The following is an 18958-nucleotide window of genomic DNA, read 5'->3' on the forward strand; positions in this document are numbered from 1 at the left end:
CAGCAAGCTTATATCTAGAGAAGTGTTTCTCAAAGTGTGGTCCAGGGACCCCCTGGGAACTTTGAGGGCAGATCCCTGAGGACAAATTATTGTCATAAAATGAAGAAGGTGTAATTTACTTTTTTCATTCTAATTCTCTCACAAGTGTACATTGAAATACTGTCATGTCAAAGAATATCCACATTTATCTACAAAGGCTGTTAAAATACACTTTCCCCCTCCCCCCAACTAATCTGTAACACTGGATTTTCTTCAATCAAAATAGAAAATACAATAGTAGCAGCAAATGAGAAACTTCAGTTTTCTCTTAAGCCAGACAAAGGATTTACAAAAACGTAAAACAGTACCATGCTCCCCATCAACTTTTTTTCATTTTAGAAAATTCAGTTCTTTTTCAGAAATTATTATATTATGATATAATCAGTTTACTATATATTTTATAGAGTTGATAAACATTTTAATATTTTTCATTTTTAGTATGGAAATATTGATAGATATAACCCATATAAACAAAAACTCTGTGAACTCCTTAGTAATATTTAAAATTGTGAAGAGGTTCTGAGAATTAAAACATTAGAGCAGCTCCACAATAGAGAAATGCATACATAGAGATGTGTAAGAATGTTTATAAGATCATTATTTATAATGGCCTAAAAGTAGAAATATTATGAAAGTTCAGCCACAGCAAAAGGAATTTTTTAAAAAAGGATAGCCTAAATATTTCACAGGACTAAATATTAATAAACTACAGCTCATGCAATACCATGTATAAATCTCAAACATAAATATTAAATGCAAGATATCCTGCTCAAAGTAATACATATTGCACAATTCCATCTCTAGTGTTCATAACTAGGCATACTAAACTCAGTACTTGAGGATGTAGATTTAGTCAAAAATAAATCAAAATAACTGTTACTCATAGAAGGGAGAAAAGGTTTTCTTTATCTGGGTAAGAGCTACATAAAGTTATTTTTCTTTCATTAGTTTATTAAGTTTATATACATTTCTAAATGAGTGTTGTATTTCACATTAAATTATTTTAAAACAAAATATGTAATTTAGTTATAAAATTGGATAATTCGTTCAATTTTACATATTTTAGTTATAAAATTTAGATTAAATACGTTTTTCATTCTCCTTTTAAAAATATAACTAAGCAAATTAGTCTTGATGGTCCCATTTTGTTTAACCATATTGTTATTTTGGGCCATATTTGTCAGAATATAGTCTGTATTTTTTTTTAAGATTTATTTATTTATGCATACAAGAACTGGGGTACAGGCCAGAGGTGTGGGGGGGTGAGAAGATTCACCAGAGACAGAGTGGGGAACATAACAGACAGACTGACTGAAATACACTGCTGAGGGGAGCAGCAGGCGAGACAGAAGAGGTCTGCTGTGCCATGTGGGTTGCTCCCTGGCCAGGGATTGAACTTGTGCTGCAGTGGCTGTGGCTAGCTTCATAGGTTATATCCTAACCCCTTGCGCCACCAGGGAGGCCCTAGTCTACCTTTATTGTAGACTGTGTGTGTTGTTTTATCTTTTTTTTAAACTCAATATTTAATACATCTTTTTGCGAAGTTTGAACTTAAAACCTTGTGATAAGATTAAAACTATGATAAATTTGTCCTTTTAATAATGTGCAAATGTAAATTATGTCTAATTTGTTTGAATTTTTATTTGATACAGATAGTCGTACAGGCACTGCAGTGTTCCCATTATTCGATTCTTTGGCAGTTGGTGAAAATTACTGATGGTTCTCCTTCCAAAGTAAGTAATAAGAGTTTCTGTAGGCAGTAGGGTTATTGCTAAAATAAATTAACCTTTCTTAACTCATTATTTAATAATTCATTGTTAAAATTACGGTTTTAAGTAAAACTTGTAAGAGTGTATTGTTACCAATGCTTGCTTTATCCTATGAGTAAGTATATTTTACTACTTTTGATGGTAATCTCTAAGCAAGACACATAGTTGTATATATATACAAAAAGTTAAAATTCTTGTAAGAGAAGACTGAGGAAAAAAAAAAAGTAACTATAGTAGAAATCCCAAACTCTGCAGATGACATCCTAGGAGAAAGAGAATAATATTGAAAGAAAATACTATGTAGCTTTTTATTGTAATATTATGGCACTTTGTGGGCCCAAATTAAACAACGTTCTTGTTTAGAACAGCTTAAAATGTTCATTGAAAAAATTTTAATGCATCGATGACCATGTAAAACAAAAGGAAAATACAAACCAGAGACTAAGTGAAAGTAGGATCCAAAAGAGTCAACTTTGAGGATCTTTTTTAAACTAGACAAACCCTAGGGCCTTTCCAAGGTGAAATTTCTAATAAGTAGCGCATCTCATTAGTTCAGTTGGAATCCATAAGTGCTACTTCCAGCATAATGGTAAATTAGAAATAAACCCACACCAACGCCATTTATGGAGGAATATAAGGAAAATGTGTCATTTATTAAAGGGGAAAAGAGATCTTCCTTGAGTTTATAACCATGAGCTAGCTTTCATAAAGGTTTCTATTCTAAATTCATACTACTTCAATGGTGCATTTGAAAAACAAAAAAATACCTCAGGTTGAGGTTTTTATTTTGTGATATGCAGTAGTGATATATAAGATTAACAAGTAATTAACAGAATCAAATGTAAATCTTTTCTAAAAGGATTTTGCCTCAGTGAATTTTTCACAGAAAGTTTTAAGAAAAATGAGCTCATAGTAGAAAGCGAAATCACTCTAAAAATAGGAAGCCATGAAGAGAATCAGAACAAAAATAATACTTTATATCTAATTCCGAAGATAAAGTTATAATACTTTATACATTGGAATTATCTAACACAAATATAAAATGTTTCAATTGTTTCACAAAATGAAAGAGACTTTAATATATCAGTAAAAAGTATAAACACTAAGAATGAAATAAAAATACTGTGATATTTACATATCTTCATTTTAACAAAACAATCTGTGTCCAGTCAATCAATAAAGTTAATAAAACTTTTCCATATAGTACCAAAAGGTTGATATAGAGCATCCTTTTCTCAGAAAAATTTTTTTTCTGATGAAATTTGAGGATTTCTCTCCCTTTGGAAAGTAGTTGGGATCTTAGTCTATTTTTAATTAAAAGGTTGATAATATATTTGTGTAGCTGCCTGGGTTTTTTTGGTTTTTCTTTTTCTTTTTCTTTTTCCTATTTTATTGACAGTTTTGCCCTTGAAAAGCAAAAATCATAGTTAGTCTTTATTACTAACAAGCCACTTTAAAACTATATGTATAACATTTTTACTTTTGGGTAAATAATATGATAAAAAGAAATTGAATATAGTTAAAATTTGGTGGCAAGATTTTATATATTACATGCAGTTACTTTCATTTTGATTTTTTTAATCTGTTGATTTTTTAATTTTATCTTCCAAGAGATTATTTTGCTTGTCAGAGTTTGTATTGATTATATGTTGATAATTACATTTTATAAATTTGGAATATATACTTGCCTAAAATTTAGTGGTTACTTCCTCCATTAATTTAAATTCTTCTTTTATAACTATATTCCATATTTGGGGAATCTCTATTCTTGATCTTCTTTGAATATTTTCTATTTTTTAAATACTTTTACAACAGAATTATTTTTCAAATTCTAATTTGGTCTGACATGTCCTAATAAAACATTGTTTCATTTTTGTCCTTAATCATAATGTAGATTTTCTTCTTGTCGTTGCCACAGTGCAATGCAGATTTTGTGGCCAACACTGATGTTCTATATACCAGAAAGAATGCTGCAATTCCTTTAGGCTGCAATGCCTTTTTAATATTCAGTTGATTCCCCTATTTTTGGAAGTAAAATTTTGTTACTGTTGATGTTTGCGTGTCATTTTCTTGCATTTATATCAGATGTAAAGTTCTCATTACTTAGGTATCTCTCAGATTACTTCTCACTTTGAAGTTGGTGATTTTTTTTTTAATCTACAGTGTATTCAGTAATCATTGTGTAATTTAGAAGTGATTCTCTCAATGATAATTTTGATAAACATGAATCTTTAGGACATATGTATACTATCTTTAAGATAAAAATCTTTTGTTGCTAAGTTTCCACCTTTTAAAACAATTTTTTAATGACTATTGTATATAATTTAATCAGAATTGCCAAACTTTCTAATCCCCTATATAATATAGGATAACTTTGAAAATGTAAGAGCAATATACATAAACATAAGCTTTGTACACATCTAATCCACATTATTAATACCCACATGTTAAGAAGCCAACTTTCTAACTATAGCCACATCATTAACTTGTGTAAATAACTTTGAGGTAGTTCACTTAAATAATTTTAAAACAATTTACGTCAAAGCATTTTATGAATTGAAATGTACTTCTTAGATATTAATAACAACTAAAAAATTGCTTATCCTCTCAGGTTTCTTATTTATAAAATTGAAAGTTGTATTGGGCCAATCTTTCCTAGCTCTAAAATTCTGCAGTCTAATGTTAGTAACTGCTATATTGAAGATGTCTAGATAGATACAAAGAATCTTAACAATGATTACATCTGGGAAATAAATTATTTGGGGAAGTAGGGATAAAAAGAGAAATTTGCTTTTCTCTTTTTACCTTCTGATTCTGTTTGAAGAGTGGTTTTTGCTGATATTTAACAGTGATAATTTTTTCACAAAAATTAATTTTTAAAAACCACTATAACAAAAGCATCTTTAGTCTCTATCCTAATTTTAGGGTTTGGCTTATTGCTTATAACAGTTATTGCATGAATGAATTCATGAATTGCATAATAGAAAAATGCTTAGTACATTTTGTTACCTTTTTAGCTGTGAGAGCATTATTCTATTTTTTAATAAATATTAAGAGCTGTAAGGGATTTTGGGAATGATTTGATGAAACCTGTTCATTTTACATAAGGCCTAAAAATTGAACCTTGTTGCATTATTACTTTGTTAATATTTTACATTTTGTAAACACCTTAAATATAAATGCTTTAATTAAATCTTTAAATAATAATGCAAAGTCCATGTCATCAGAATCCCATTTTGTGACTAAGGAACCTAATACTTGCCTAAGATCATGTCTTAGAGCACAAGTCCTTTGGATTTCTGTCTAGTGGCCTTTCTGTTATCACACTTTAGATTCTTGTATTATTAAACTTTTAATACAACTAGTTATAGAAAATTCCATTTTAGTTGGTTTTATTAAAAGAATTTTTTATAAGAGCACATAGTTTGAGTCATCACTAAACCCAAGTTGACAGTGTCTTAATCAGTGGTGTATCAAAAAGTTATGTCATGCAGTTTGTTTCATATTCTGTATCCTAAAAGGCATTTAAATGTAAAGTTAAGCTGATTTTAAGTGACGCTGTTTGTAATATTAAGGACTTAAAATATGAAGAGGATTTTAAGTATAATGCAGTAGATTTTGGGGTCTATATATTTAACATTTATAATGTTGATCATTCACAGACAATCTGAAAGTTTTTAGTTGTTGAATAATTATTAATATGGAATATGCTCAGTTAGCTAATGCTAGTTCACGAGCTAGCCTAATGACTGCTATATGTTTTTCTCTACTCATCATTACATTTGTAGAAACTTATTTAAATCTCCTAAGAGAACACTTACATTTTTAATTATCCTTATTAGTTTTCAGTGTAAAGTATAATCTAGAATGGTTTTCCTGAAGTTGGGCTCTCTTACTTGACTACATGTTCGTAAAATATATAAAATTTCTTCTGCCACATGAGGGTAACCACTGTAAATATTTTCTCTATTTTAATAATTTTTTAACATACTTTCTTATCTTACTGAGATCATGATATACTTACAATTTTGTATCTCCTTGTCAGTTGACATTTTCTTCAGTTACTAGAAATGTTTGTGGGTATTATTTTTTAATCTATGCATGGTAGTCCATCCTGTAGCTATACCATAACTTATCTTGCCATTCTCCTTCTGGATATTTAGGTTGTTTAAATATTTTTAGTAATCTGATGAATACTATGAGCATTCTGACACAAAAAAATTTGTTTTGTATCTTGTATTATAGTCTTAGAAATGGAATTACTCGATCAGAGATTGTAATGCTTGATACTTAATACCAAATTGGTTTTAGAAAGTACTTTCAAAAATTTATTTTTCTTCTCTATTGTCATGAATACTATCATCAGGAGATTATAAACAGTAGTTATAGTTGAACTTTAAAGCCATAATTTAACTCAACAGTGAACACTATTTTATAAAGTAAAATATATGAGAAGATTATATCAAGAACAGGATTAAATCTTTATTTAAATGGAAGTGTACTGGGTTTCACCAATGGGTATTTCCTCTGTTCCCCTAATTTCCAGAGTTGAAGCTCTTTGGCAGTCTCACAGGTCATGCTCAGTATACTTTGCTCCGGTGCCCCCTAGCGCTGGTCCTGTAGAAGCAGCCTTCAGTTTCTCTTCTCTAGCAGAAAACATCTTCCTTCAGCTCCTTCTGGACATATACAAAGACATTTAAAGAGCAGGTAAATAAGAGCTAGGGCTACAATAATGCCCCCTATTGCCTTTTTTGGCCTGGGGGATCTGGAAATTATCCTTATTTTTTTTTTCCTCTTGGGAGGAGCTGTCCTGTTCTCAGTAGACTTAAATTTGTACTGTTCTCTGCCTTCCACTGCTTGTTCTTATTCTAAACAAGAGTTAGGAGGTCCTAGAGCAAATATCCCTAACTTCTGAACCCTCCCCTATTCCTAATCCCTTCTTCCCCTAATTCTTCAAGTTAAAGGAATTTAACATCCCTGGATAGCTTTAAGTTAAATGATTATTAAGATGTTCACCTGCAAAATTTGTTCCTGTTACCCTCTTGACTGAAGGTTCTCCTTTGCAAATTTCACCTTTTTTTGGCCTCCAAACTGGCTGGGGAAGGGAGGAATTAATTAAAGGTGGCCCAACACTGTGAGGAAACAATTTTAAACTTGCTGTTCTTCATACAAGCATACATTACTAGATATGTACTTGAAGGAGGCTGAAATGTGTAAAATTCCACAAGCTGCATTCTATACTCCTTTTTCCAGCCCCTTCCCAGTCCTCTAGAGTAGCAGTGAACAAGAAATAGCTCATTCAGGTTCTTGCCCCAAATTTGTATAGCATAATACAATTAGCACCCTTACATCTATAGAGTTCACTGCTGTGGAAGGAAGGGAATGGGACTAAGAGTGGTAAATAAGGTATCCATCTAGGAACACATTTTAACCACTTTACTTTGGTGTTTTCTTCTTGAATTTTCACCCCATCTTTTATTTCTTGAAAATTTTATCCTCACCTATTGTCTAGTTTTAGATCTTTTGTTTTCGTTGTTTCATGACTTCAGAGTCATTCTTTTATAGTTTTGTTCCTATAAATACTATCTCAAGTGCCTGATTGGCTGATCTAGGAAAAGTAGAGAACAAATACAGGTCTTCTTTCATATTTACTTCTTGTCCAGGTCTCAGAATGTTTGTTTTGTCTTCTTTTAATCTGAAATATAGAAGAGGATGACTGTACAAATTCTGAACTTCTCAAAAACTTTACCCAGCTAACATATTTAACTCTGGAAACTAGCAGTTCAGTATGTTCAGCTTAGAGAGGAACTTAACAAGCCATGGTTGCCATATTCCATTGTGAATGTCATGCTGTATGTGCAATCCTATTCCTGGGTCTCCAGTTTTGGAGATCAGTTTCTGTTAAGGAATACCCTCCTATGCTTTGAAGGGTATTATAAGCTTCTTCAGTTTCACTAGCCTGTCCAATTGAGTACCATTTTTACTTACACAGATACAATGGTCTTTAAAGCACCTAATTTTTAGGTACTCCAATTCTTTTTTTTTTCCAAACACGGTTTTTTTTTTTTTTTTAAGATTTTATTTTTGTTTATACAAGATCTAAGGTATAGGCCAGAGTCGCGGGAGGGTGAGAGGATTCACCAGAGACAGAGTGGGGAGCAGAACAGGCAGACGGACCGAAAGCACTGCTGAGGGGAGCAGCAGGCGAGACAGGAAAGGTCTGCTCTGCCATGTGGGATTCTCCCTGGCCGGCCGGGAATCAAAACTGCACTGCAGAGGCTGCAGACAGCTTCACAGCACTGCACTCAACCCGCTGAGCCACTAGGGAGGCCTGATACCCCATTTCTTTAATATATATAATGCTTTATGACATAAGTTGAGCCAAGTCTGAGATCTCGTTTAAATAACAGTGTATTACAGTGTGAAAATGTGTTCTGAGTTTATTAGAAGCCTAAAGCATCTTTGAAAATATTTAAACAAAATTTAACACTGCCCAATTTCTTGTGCAGAAATTGGAGATTTCCTCAACCAAAAGTACTGATAAAAGTTTACTTTCCTAGCAGGCCATTTCTTCTTTTCAATAGAAAGGAAATAGATATCTTTTCCTGCATAATATCCCCTAAGTGATATAGTAATGTATTTTCCTTCCTATAATAGATTTTTTTATTTAAAAGATGTTTATCCCAGTGGTCATTCGGTAATTGCTAGGTTATTTGTAAAGAGTGTGTGTGTGTATGTGTGTGTGTGTGTGTGTGTGTGTGTGTGTGTGTGTGTGTGTGTGTGTGTGTGAAACTCCTGGTTTATAAGCAGGGTATATATCAAGCAAATTTTTGTGTCAGAGCATGGTTATTGGAGTCAAACCCAAGTTCAGATTTTAACTCCATTTCTTACCTCCTATGACAAGATGTGGAAGTTACTTATCTTTGAGCTTTACATTTCCTAATGAATTATATTCTCTGCTGAATAGGATTGTTGGGAAGATTAAATTGATATATACCTGTTGTTTGATGGCATTAAGTCACCGTCCTAGTTTAAATTTTCCTAATCTCTTCCTCTTCCTCTTTCTTCCCAACCAAGAATTGATACTAAATTATTATTTAAGGCTATGGGAAATGTAAACATGCCTCCCAACAGTCAGTACTTTCAAAGGTATTGAATAAGGTTCATGCTATCACACTGATAAGGTTTTTATTTCTCTCTCTTTTTTTTAAGATTGATTTATTTATGCATAGAAGAACTGGGGTGTAGGCCAGGGATATAAGAGTTGAGAGGATTCACCAGAGAGAAAGAGTGGGGAGCAGAATAGGCAGATCTACCAAAATACACTGCGGAGGGGAGCAGCAGATGAGACTGGAGAGGTCTGCTGCACCATATGTGGGTTAGCCCCTGTCTGGGGCTCAAACTCAGGTGGTCGAGGTGATCGAGCTGAGATTTAACACCTACACCACCAACAAGGCCCCTTATTTGTCTGTTGTTCACTGATGTGTCCCAAGTGAAAGAATTTTGTTCCCTCTATTTTTATCATATTTAATATGAATAATGACTTAGTTGAACTGAAACATAATTTAACTAGCCTCGTATTTAGTAACTGTGCAAACTGTAATTTGCAATACACACTAGGCAAACTAACAGCCCCTGGGCCACATCTGTCCTAACACCTTTTCTTTGTAAATAAAGCTTTAGTGGAAATTCATTTATTGTTTGGGCTTGTTTTCATGCTATAGTGGCAGAGTTAAGTCATTGAGACAGAGATGATATTACCTACAAAAACTGAAAATTTACTCTGACCTTTTATAAAAGTTTGCCACTTCTTGGCCTAATAAGGCAATTCCTTGGTCTTACTTACCAGACTTAGTCAATAACTTTCTTTGCCTATTTTGGGTAATTAGCTTAGTTTTGTGCCCTCTTTTTTAATCATGAAAATTGATCATAAAATTTTAACATGCTTTATTTTCATATTCTTAGGCCTTTGACCTGGCCTAGGTTCCTCACTACTTTATTCTGTCTTATTTCTACCCATTCTAAAAATGTGCATTTATCAGATAATGTTGAACTAGTTTTATGTATTCACTACTAGTTTTACTATGACTTGGTTTCTGGCTATGATTATCTTAATGGTATTCCATGACTATGGAAAAAAGGATGGCTAAATTTGGTTGTCTTCTAGACACATAAAATTTTACAAAATAAAAAGGAATCATTCATTTTAAATATGTTTGTGTGTCACATTTTTAATACTGTCACAGTATTAAGTCTCTTCAGTGATTACTGACTGTAATCATTGAACAGTTTCCTTGGTTGCTGTAATCATTAAGCTGTAATGGTTGCTGTAATCATTGGTTGCTGTAATCATTGCCTCTTTAGTGGACAGTCTACATTTAAGATTGTTTTTTCTCTCCAGATGTTAGAGTAAATCATGTTTGAGTGTGCCTTTAAGGCAACTTCTTTCTAAAATACCTTATATGATGAATTACCCATATTAATTATGACAACCTTATTTGGGGTTCTTAATTGTTGAGATTTTGCTGACAAAGGTGTATGTTTAAAATATCATCCTAATTTTATCTTTGTGACTAGATCACTAATTGAAAGTTTTTTAGCCCTTTCATGTTTTGGGCATAGTAGGTTTTGTTAAATCTTCAAATTCTTGGTTTCACTAGATCTACCAAAAAAACTTTAGCCAGGCTAGTGAAACAACTTGTAAAATAGACACAAGAGAATGGAGCCAAGATTATAATTTAAAATCCCAGTGTAATCTTACCACCTCACCCATTTTCATTCCTCTCCAGTTTCTTTTTTTATTATTTTTCATTTTTTACATCATTGTTTATCTTTAAACAATATGGTGGCGCAGCAGTTGAGCACTGGGTTGCGAAGCTGCCTGCAGCCTCTGCAGTGCCGGTTTGATCCCCGGCTGCTCCCCGGCCACCAGAGGAGGGTCCCACATGGCATACAGACCTCTCCTGCTGCCTGCTGCTCCCCTCAGCATTGTGCTTCGGTCCTTCTGCCTGCTCTGCTCCCCGCTCTGGCTCTGGTGAATTCTCGCCCTCCTGCTCTTCTGACTGTACCCAGTGTTTGTATAAATAAATAAATAAATCTTTAAAAAAAAAAAAAAACAATATTTGCTTCTCCTCACCCCCTCAGGCGTAGTCCTCATAGAATTTCCTCCCCCAGGGCACCCATGCACCATCACCTCAGTCTCCTGTGCTCCTCCCTACCGCCCTCAATCCCCTCTCTCTCCTCCTCCCCTGCAGTATGTCTCTGATTTATAATTGTCTTTTTGCCTTGTTGTGTTTTGTACTGTTACTATATTTTTTACACTGATGTCTTAATTGGTTCCCCTATATTCCTGTTATGAGTGAAACCATCTGATAATTTTCTTTTTCCTTCTGGCTTATTTCACTGAGCATAATTCCTTTTAGCTCCATCCACATTGCTGTGAATGGCATGAGTTTATCTTTTTTGATTGCTGAATAATATTCCATTGTGTATATATACCACATCTTCCTGATCCAGTCACCTATTTTTGGGCATTTGGGTTGTTTCCAAGTTTTACCTATTGTTAATAGTGCTGCAATAAACATAGGGGTACAGGCATTCTTTTGGGTCCTTTGGGTAGATCCCTAGGAGTAGAATTGCCAGGTCATATGGTAGCTCCATTTTTAGTAGACTGAGGAACCTTCAGACAGCTTTCCATAGTGGTTGGACCAGTTTGCACATCCACCAGCAATGTAGGAGCGTTCCTTTTTCACTGCATCCTTGCCAATATTTGTTGTTGCTTGTTTTTTGGATATGTGCCATTCTTAATGGTGTAAGGTGGTATCTCAGTGTGGTTTTGATTTGCATTTCCCTGATTATAAGAGATGTTGAACATTTTTTCATATGCCTGTTGGCCATTTGCATTTCCTTTTTGGAGAAATGTCTTTTTGGTTCTTCTGCCCATTTCTTGACTAGATTGTTTATTTTGTTTTTGTTGACTTGTGTGAGTTCTTTGTATATCTTTGTGATCAATCCCTTATCAGTTGTACCTGATAGTTTCTTTAGGGAAAAATGCTCTCAATGCCAAGCTACTTTCAGAAAACAAGAGAAAATACCAGTTTTATTTAGGAAATGCATTTGAAAGAAATCACACTTTATCTCTCATATTATATGCTTAAGTATGTATGTATATATAAAATATGGACTAAAAGAGGGGAGTAAATTACTCTTCTATTTATTCTTTGCCTTTACTTCTCACTTCTTCATGTACTCTAACTTAAAAAGATGACTTATTAAATAAAATTGCATTGAATTCAGAATGGTAGAGGTATTCCATAAACAGTCTAGTTTCTTAAAATTGCAGTGGATAAGCAGCAAAACATCCTTTATGCCTGGGATATTCTTTTTCACTGGTCATTGGGTTGATTAACTTTTTTGTTTAAATATAGTTGAGTGGGGCCTCCCCGGTGGCGCAGCGGTTGAGCGCTGGGTTGCGAAGCTGCCCGCGGCCTCTGCGGCGCCGGTTCGATCCCCGGCTGCTCCCCGGCCACCGGAGGAGGGTCCCACATGGCACGCGGACCTCTCCTGCCGCCTGCTGCTCCCCTCAGCAGTGTACTTCGGTCCTTCTGCCTGCTCTGCTCTCCGCTCTGGCTCTGGTGAATTCTCTCACCCTCCCACGCTTCTGACTGTACCCAGTGCATGTATAAACAAAAACAAAACAAAGAAAGAAAGAAAGAAAGAAAACATGCCTCTATATAAAAAAAAATATATATATATATATATATATATATATATATATATATAGTTGAGTGATTTTAGTTTCAGATTTCTTATTTCCTTAATGTGCCTGTTTCTTCAGGCATATTTTTTCATAGAAAGTCATTATAGAAAAATGCTTAAGTGCAGACTAAAGACAGATTGCTTTAAGTCACTCTTTCACTTACTAGCTATGTTCTTTAGGCCTGCATTTAACACCTCTGTGCTTGTTTCTTCCTATGTTTAATGGGAGTGATAACATATCACTGTTGTGAGGATTAGTTGAGTTTAGTATATGAAATGTTTTGTGCCTGCTGCATAGTAAGTGCCAGTAAATATTAACTTCATTATTGTTGCATGTTACCCTGGGAGAAAACTATAAGCATATAAAATGCTTATAGTTATCTGATGTCGTTTTGATGACATGTTGGGTTTCAGTTAGCAGAGTTCTTGGGTTACCTCAGAGAAAATTTTCTGCAAAGGGGGAGTTCCCCTTTCAGCAGCATGCAACAAGTTTAGCCAGGAGACAACTACTTGTGCACAGACACAGGCTGGCAAAGGTTATATTTTAAAAGGAGAGGTTATTAGGAAAAGGAGAAAGGGCAGAGAGCTGCTGCTGCTTTTCTTTTTTTCAAAGATTTATTTTTATTTATACAAGAACTGGGGTACAGGCCAGAGACACGGGAGGGTGAGATAATTCATCAGAGACAGAGCAGGGAACAGAACAGGCAGATTTTTACTGAAATACACTGCTGAGGGGAACAGCGGGCGAGACAGGAGAGGTCTGCTGCGCCATGTGGGTATCTCCCTGGCCGGCCAGGAATCAAACCCGCACTGTAGAGACGGAGGATAGCTCCACAGAGCTGTGCTCAACCCACTGTGCCACCGGGGAGGCCCGAGCTGCTGCTGCTGCTTTTGAAAGAAAAACGTTTATGAAATAAAACACCTTCATAGACACAAGTAGGCAGTCTTTGGACAAGAGCTGCATTTTGCCAATGTAGAAAATGTTCTAATATAGTGTTTTATGGGGGAGAGGGTAGAAGGAGATGGGGGCGTTCATTCCTTAGTGGAACTGTTACCTGGTTAAATTCATCACTTCTAGGGTGTGATTGGCTAATTTGTGTTAGCATGCAGAATGAAGGGTACCCCAGGAACCCCAAACGTGCATGCTCAAAATGGATTCTGCTGTCCACCACGTAAAAGACAAAACATATTCTTAGTAAGACCTTCAATAGAAAAGAACTTTAATGGCATTAGTGTGCATAGAACTAGAAGAAAGGATAATCGTTGCCCAATGAAACACCCAAATCACCAGTACCTCATGGGTAAATGCCCTGCCAAACAGGATTTGCCAAAAGCTAAGCTGCTGAAGCGGGAAAGTCTTAAGGCATCTTCTGAATGGGAACTCCATAGGAAAGGGCCATAAGGGGCCAGGCAAGTCTGAAAGGAAAGGAGCAAGATCAAGGTACAAGTCAAGATAAAGACTGCCATTGTGAGCCTCCCCGGGGGTCTCTCACCTGTGTCTTTTCCTAAGTCTCCTTCCATGTCCCTTAAATGCATGGTCCAAGTGCAAGGCCAAGAACCAGAAGTGGCTTCTTCACTTGTCTCTCTGCTCCCCGTGCCTCCTTTAAGTCTTCTCTTCAAGTCTTCTCTCCAAAGTCCTTTTTAGCAGTCCCCTAACTGCTCAGCTCCACCCTTCATTAGGTGAGCTAGGGAACATGGAACCTTCTCATTTTAGATTACACTGTTAGATGAGGACCCGTGATACTCAATAATCACCCTGAATCTCCATTTCTCCATTTCTATAGCAGTCATTTATAATGACTGACAATTCACTTACCTCCATCTCTTGGCCTCCTTAAGGATTTTTCGTTTCTGAAGCTGGTTTAATGATGATGTTAATCATTTCTACTCCCACCTCCAATTTCTGGTCTTCTGAGACCTCCTTCTCAAATTTTCTACTATAAGCCTCCATCAGTATAATGTAACATAAGCATGTTTAATTATTTTCAAAATGATATGTAAGTATTACAATAAAAAAGAAAGTATTCCACCTTTTCCAGGCTTATCTTTCCGTCTACATTCCTATGCAGAATATGACAAGTTTTCTCAAATTTGAAAACAGCCAATGATTTATATTTTGAAGGCGTTCAAAGTAAATGTACTAATTTTTTGCTGTTTAAACTCTTGTTATTTCACCTATTCTGAATCTTACTGTACCTTCTTTGCTTATTTTTTTTTAACTATCATTTATTGCTATTTTTCAAGGGGCATTGAGAATAAAGTTCATTCTAAAAAAAACTTGTTCATTGGCACTCGAGTTTTTAAAGTGACAAATCCTGAATCTCTTAAAATTTTGATTTAACAGTTTGAAAATTTCTAACAATATTTATTAGCTCATATTCTAATAATGGCTGTCTGCCTTCACTCAGCCGAATCACAGTCTTGGGAATCATAATTGCATCTCTTTAAATCAAATGAAATGCAAGATGTCTGCATAATAAAGTAGAAAGATATGGGATAAATAAAAGTTACTGTATTCTGAAATCCACAAAAACCTAAATTCTATTCCTAGCTGTTCAAAGAGTTTATCATTTGAGACTATCTTAAAGTTTAATATATAGTATCTATGCCAATTTACCTTAATCTGTTGTTTATAATTTTTTCAATGGAAGATAATTTATTAAAATTAAATTAACTTTTTTAAGCACTTAAATAATATTTAGATTATATCCAAATCCAACAGACTTGACTACGACAGAAGGCAGTTAGCATCTTTGATTACCTGAGTTGCTTCCTATTTCCATTTTATTCTTAAAATAGTACTATTAATTAGTCATTGGTAGATTACTTCTTTGTGATGTGAAATTTACAATTCTTCAGATGAACCTGCAAGTAGTCATTTTGTTACAATTGTTGGGGGAAAGGATGTCCTAAAGAACGCCACAAATAATTTTACATAAAATAATTTGCTTTGATTGAATTTAAAGGAATCTTTTGCCTCCAACTCTCAACTCTCTGCTGCTTCTTTGCACTCTAAGAAATATAAGGGAGTAAAGGAGCATTTATAATTCTTAGCACTGTTTTTTTTTTTTTAATTCTATTTATTGTTTGATCAAATTAACATTCTACATATTTACCTCTAGGATTGTAGTGTTGACTTACATACAGTGATGTTGAGGTTCATATGATGGGGTTCAGTAGGGGGGGTTCATGGGTCCCTCTGCAGGTGTTCCCATTCATCAGTACATGGCAAGTTTATTGAGGAAAGTAAAAGGAAAAACAGGCTCCTGCATTACCAGAGATAGGCATTCTTAGAAGACAAGAACTACATTTTTGAAAAGGAATAAATTTAAGAAAACAAATGCCTGCAGAGACATATGCAGGCAAGAGAGCTGCGTTTTTTCCAAGCAAGGGGTGTTCTTTTATAGTGTTCTTCGATGAAATTGCTGTGGAAATTATCACCTTGTGGTCAGATTGGGTTGGTCTTCTGTGATTGATATCCTCTCTGCTCCCACCGCTGGCTGATAATCTTTCCTAACCCCACCTCAGATTTCTGAAAACTTCCATAGCCAGTTTAGTTTCAGATTAATGAATCATCACTACCCCACCTTGGGTGTTTATCCTTGTGAGACTTTCCATCCTAACTTTTCCTGCTCTAAATTTCCATCACTTGCATACAACTCAGTGAATATTTACTAAATCCCTGCTATATGCCCTGCACTATTCCATGTGCTAATAGTGAAACAGGGAACATTCATCCTTTGATGAATACTAGGAGGTTCACCAGTAAACACCTGCATCTTCTCATTTGTGTGCGTGAGAGTTAAATTCAGCAGAATCAAGAGAATAACATAATTCAACCAGTTTATTTTTGATTTTTAAAAATCTGTAATCCTGCTATATAAAGTAATTTCTCTAAGGTCACATAGCTAGTAAATAGCATGGCTTACTTTATGGCTTTTTTTTTTTTTTTCAGTTATTCATTCAGCAGACATCCTCAGATCTTCTCTATTTAGAAGGTCAACAACAAATTCTTGATCATCCTCAAAAGACTTATTAGCTATAATCCTTTCTCCTCTTTCTCTTCATAGTCAACCTTTTTAAAAAAGGGTTGCCTTCTTCCTTATCTTCCTTCTATACACTGCAGTCTAAATTTCAACCCTTGTAGTTCCATTGAAAGTGATCTCCCCAAGGTCACCAGCAGCCTCATCATTTCTTTATCCTTATTCTCTCTGTGGCATTTGTCATTGTTGAAGTAGTTCATCCATTTTTAAATATTTTTACCTCTGAAATTCTTTTGATTTTACTCCTGTTTCTTCATAAACTATCTTTTAAACATTGGTATGCTTCAAGATACTTTTGCTAGCCTTCTGTCTATATTTTCCTTGAATAATTTCAACTACTTCCATTGCTTCTGTTGCAGTCTAAATGCTGAGCGCTACCACATATCTATTGCTCAAATTCCCTTGGACTTTGAACTCACAGATTAAACTGCTTACTAGACATCTCTACAGGATGTCTTTTAAAAAGAAAAAAAGATTTATTTATGCATACAAGAACTGGGGTACAGAGGTGCAGGGGGTGAGAGAATTCACCAGAGACAGAGTGGGGAACAGAACAGGCAGACTGACTGAAATACGAGCAGCAGGCAAGACAGGAGAGGTCTGCTGCACCATGTGGGTAGCTCCCTGGCAGGCTGGGGATCAAACTCATGCTATAGAGGCTGCAGATAGCTTCACAGTGCTGTGCGTAACCCCTTGCACAACCAGGGAGGCCCCTGTAGGATGTCATTTAAGGGCCTCGGGTCGTTAAGTCTACTATTGAACTGTTGGGTTAGCATTTGTTCCTTTATTTCCTGATTTAGCGCTTATACTGTGATATATCTAAAAGGCAACTATTTAGAAATTTAGGAGTAGTTGTCAATACCCCCATTCCAATTAGTTCTTAAATTCTATCAGTTTTGCTACTTTAACTTCTCTTTGATCTATTTACCCATTACTGCCAACATTTTCTTTTTAGACCCTCATTCTAGTTTAATCCTATAGCCTTTGTTGCTATGTAAGGAAATACCATACAATAATGATTAAGAGCTTGGACTTCAGATTCAGATAACCCTAGGCTTGGATCCCTGCTCTATCAGTTAAAAACTATGGATGGTCTGAACTTCAGTTTCCTCGTCTGTAAAATAAGAATATTACCACTTAGATTGTGAGCTTTTAATTTATAGCCTCCAAGACACAATACTTAGTACATAATAAGTTTTCAACAGAAGATTGTATCTACAGTTAACTAGGCTACCTATTCCATATCATTCTCCATTCTTCTTAGAATGTGATTCTTTAACATAGGATTTTAGCACTCATGATAAAAGTCTTTCTTCATTAGTTCCTCTTTGTGGTCAGATAATAACCAAAGGATTTAACATAACATATTAAATGGTCTTCCATTTAAATGGAAATGGATGCTCTTTTCCCTCTAAGTGTTCTCTCTTGCCACTCACTTACCTAATTATGCCCAGTTACAATAAATTAACTATCCCTTAAAAGCACATCCAGGCTTTTGAATATTCTGTGCCTTCTGGAATATCTTTCCACATAACTAGATCATTTTTAGTTGTTGTTCAGAACTGCATTTACATGTTAATCTTCTTTGGCAACCATTCTGACTACTTTTGTTTGACACTGGATTAGGTTTCCTGTGTTCTATTGCAGCTGCCTGTTCCCTTGTCAAGTTCCCCTAATGCATTGTGACTCTGAAATCAAAGGTCAAGGAATGTTGAGGTTTGGTTATTGGATATTCATCAGCAGGAACATTAATGGTTCTCAGTGCATTGTTCTTTTTACTACTCTGTGCAAGATGGGCTTCTTCTAAATAAATAATGCCTTCATGTTAGTAAATGGCAACATATCAGTGACTTTTAAAGAATTATTACTTGGAATTTTTAGATTCAAAAGAGGAGTGAGTACTGTCATTTGTACAAAATTGAGTTGCTTAGAGAATTTTAATTTAATAGAGTACTTTTTAAAATGATTTCTACATCAACCTTTGCTCATCTAATCACTCTTCTACTATTTTAAATATTAGTATATCAGTATAATCCTGAGTTACGGGCCTCTCTGGTGATGCAAGGGGTTAAGCATGGCACCACGAAGCTGTCCACAGCCTCTGCAGCATGAGTTCGATTCCTGGCCAGCCAAGGAGATACCCACATGGCGCAGCAAACCTCTCCTGTTTCACTTGCTGCTCCCAACAGCAGTGTATTTCAGTCAATCTGCTTGTTCTTCTCCTCACTCTGTCTCTGGTGAATCCTCTCACCACCCAGCACCTCTGGCCTGTAGCCCAGTTCTTGTATGCATAAATAAATAAATCTTTAAAAAAAAATCCTGGGCCCCCTCTGGCGCAGGTGGTTGAGC

The 18958-nt window shown here is 35.1% G+C and overlaps 1 protein-coding gene across 2 annotated transcripts in view; it reads left to right on the top strand.

Moving 5' to 3' along the window:
* STAG1 (stromal antigen 1) overlaps positions 1 to 18958 on the top strand; it is a 462478-nt gene that overhangs the window by 415127 nt on the left and 28393 nt on the right. For both annotated transcript variants that reach the window (XM_037525931.2, XM_054700807.1), the window contains one exon: positions 1692 to 1772. In XM_037525931.2, coding sequence (XP_037381828.2) covers positions 1692 to 1772 — 81 coding nt within the window. The remainder of the gene's footprint in view (positions 1 to 1691; positions 1773 to 18958) is intronic.

Source organism: Talpa occidentalis, unplaced genomic scaffold (genome assembly GCF_014898055.3).
Source record: "Talpa occidentalis isolate TD23 unplaced genomic scaffold, MPIMG_talOcc4v2.1 talOcc4.4, whole genome shotgun sequence".
NCBI classification, from domain to species: Eukaryota; Metazoa; Chordata; class Mammalia; order Eulipotyphla; family Talpidae; genus Talpa; species Talpa occidentalis.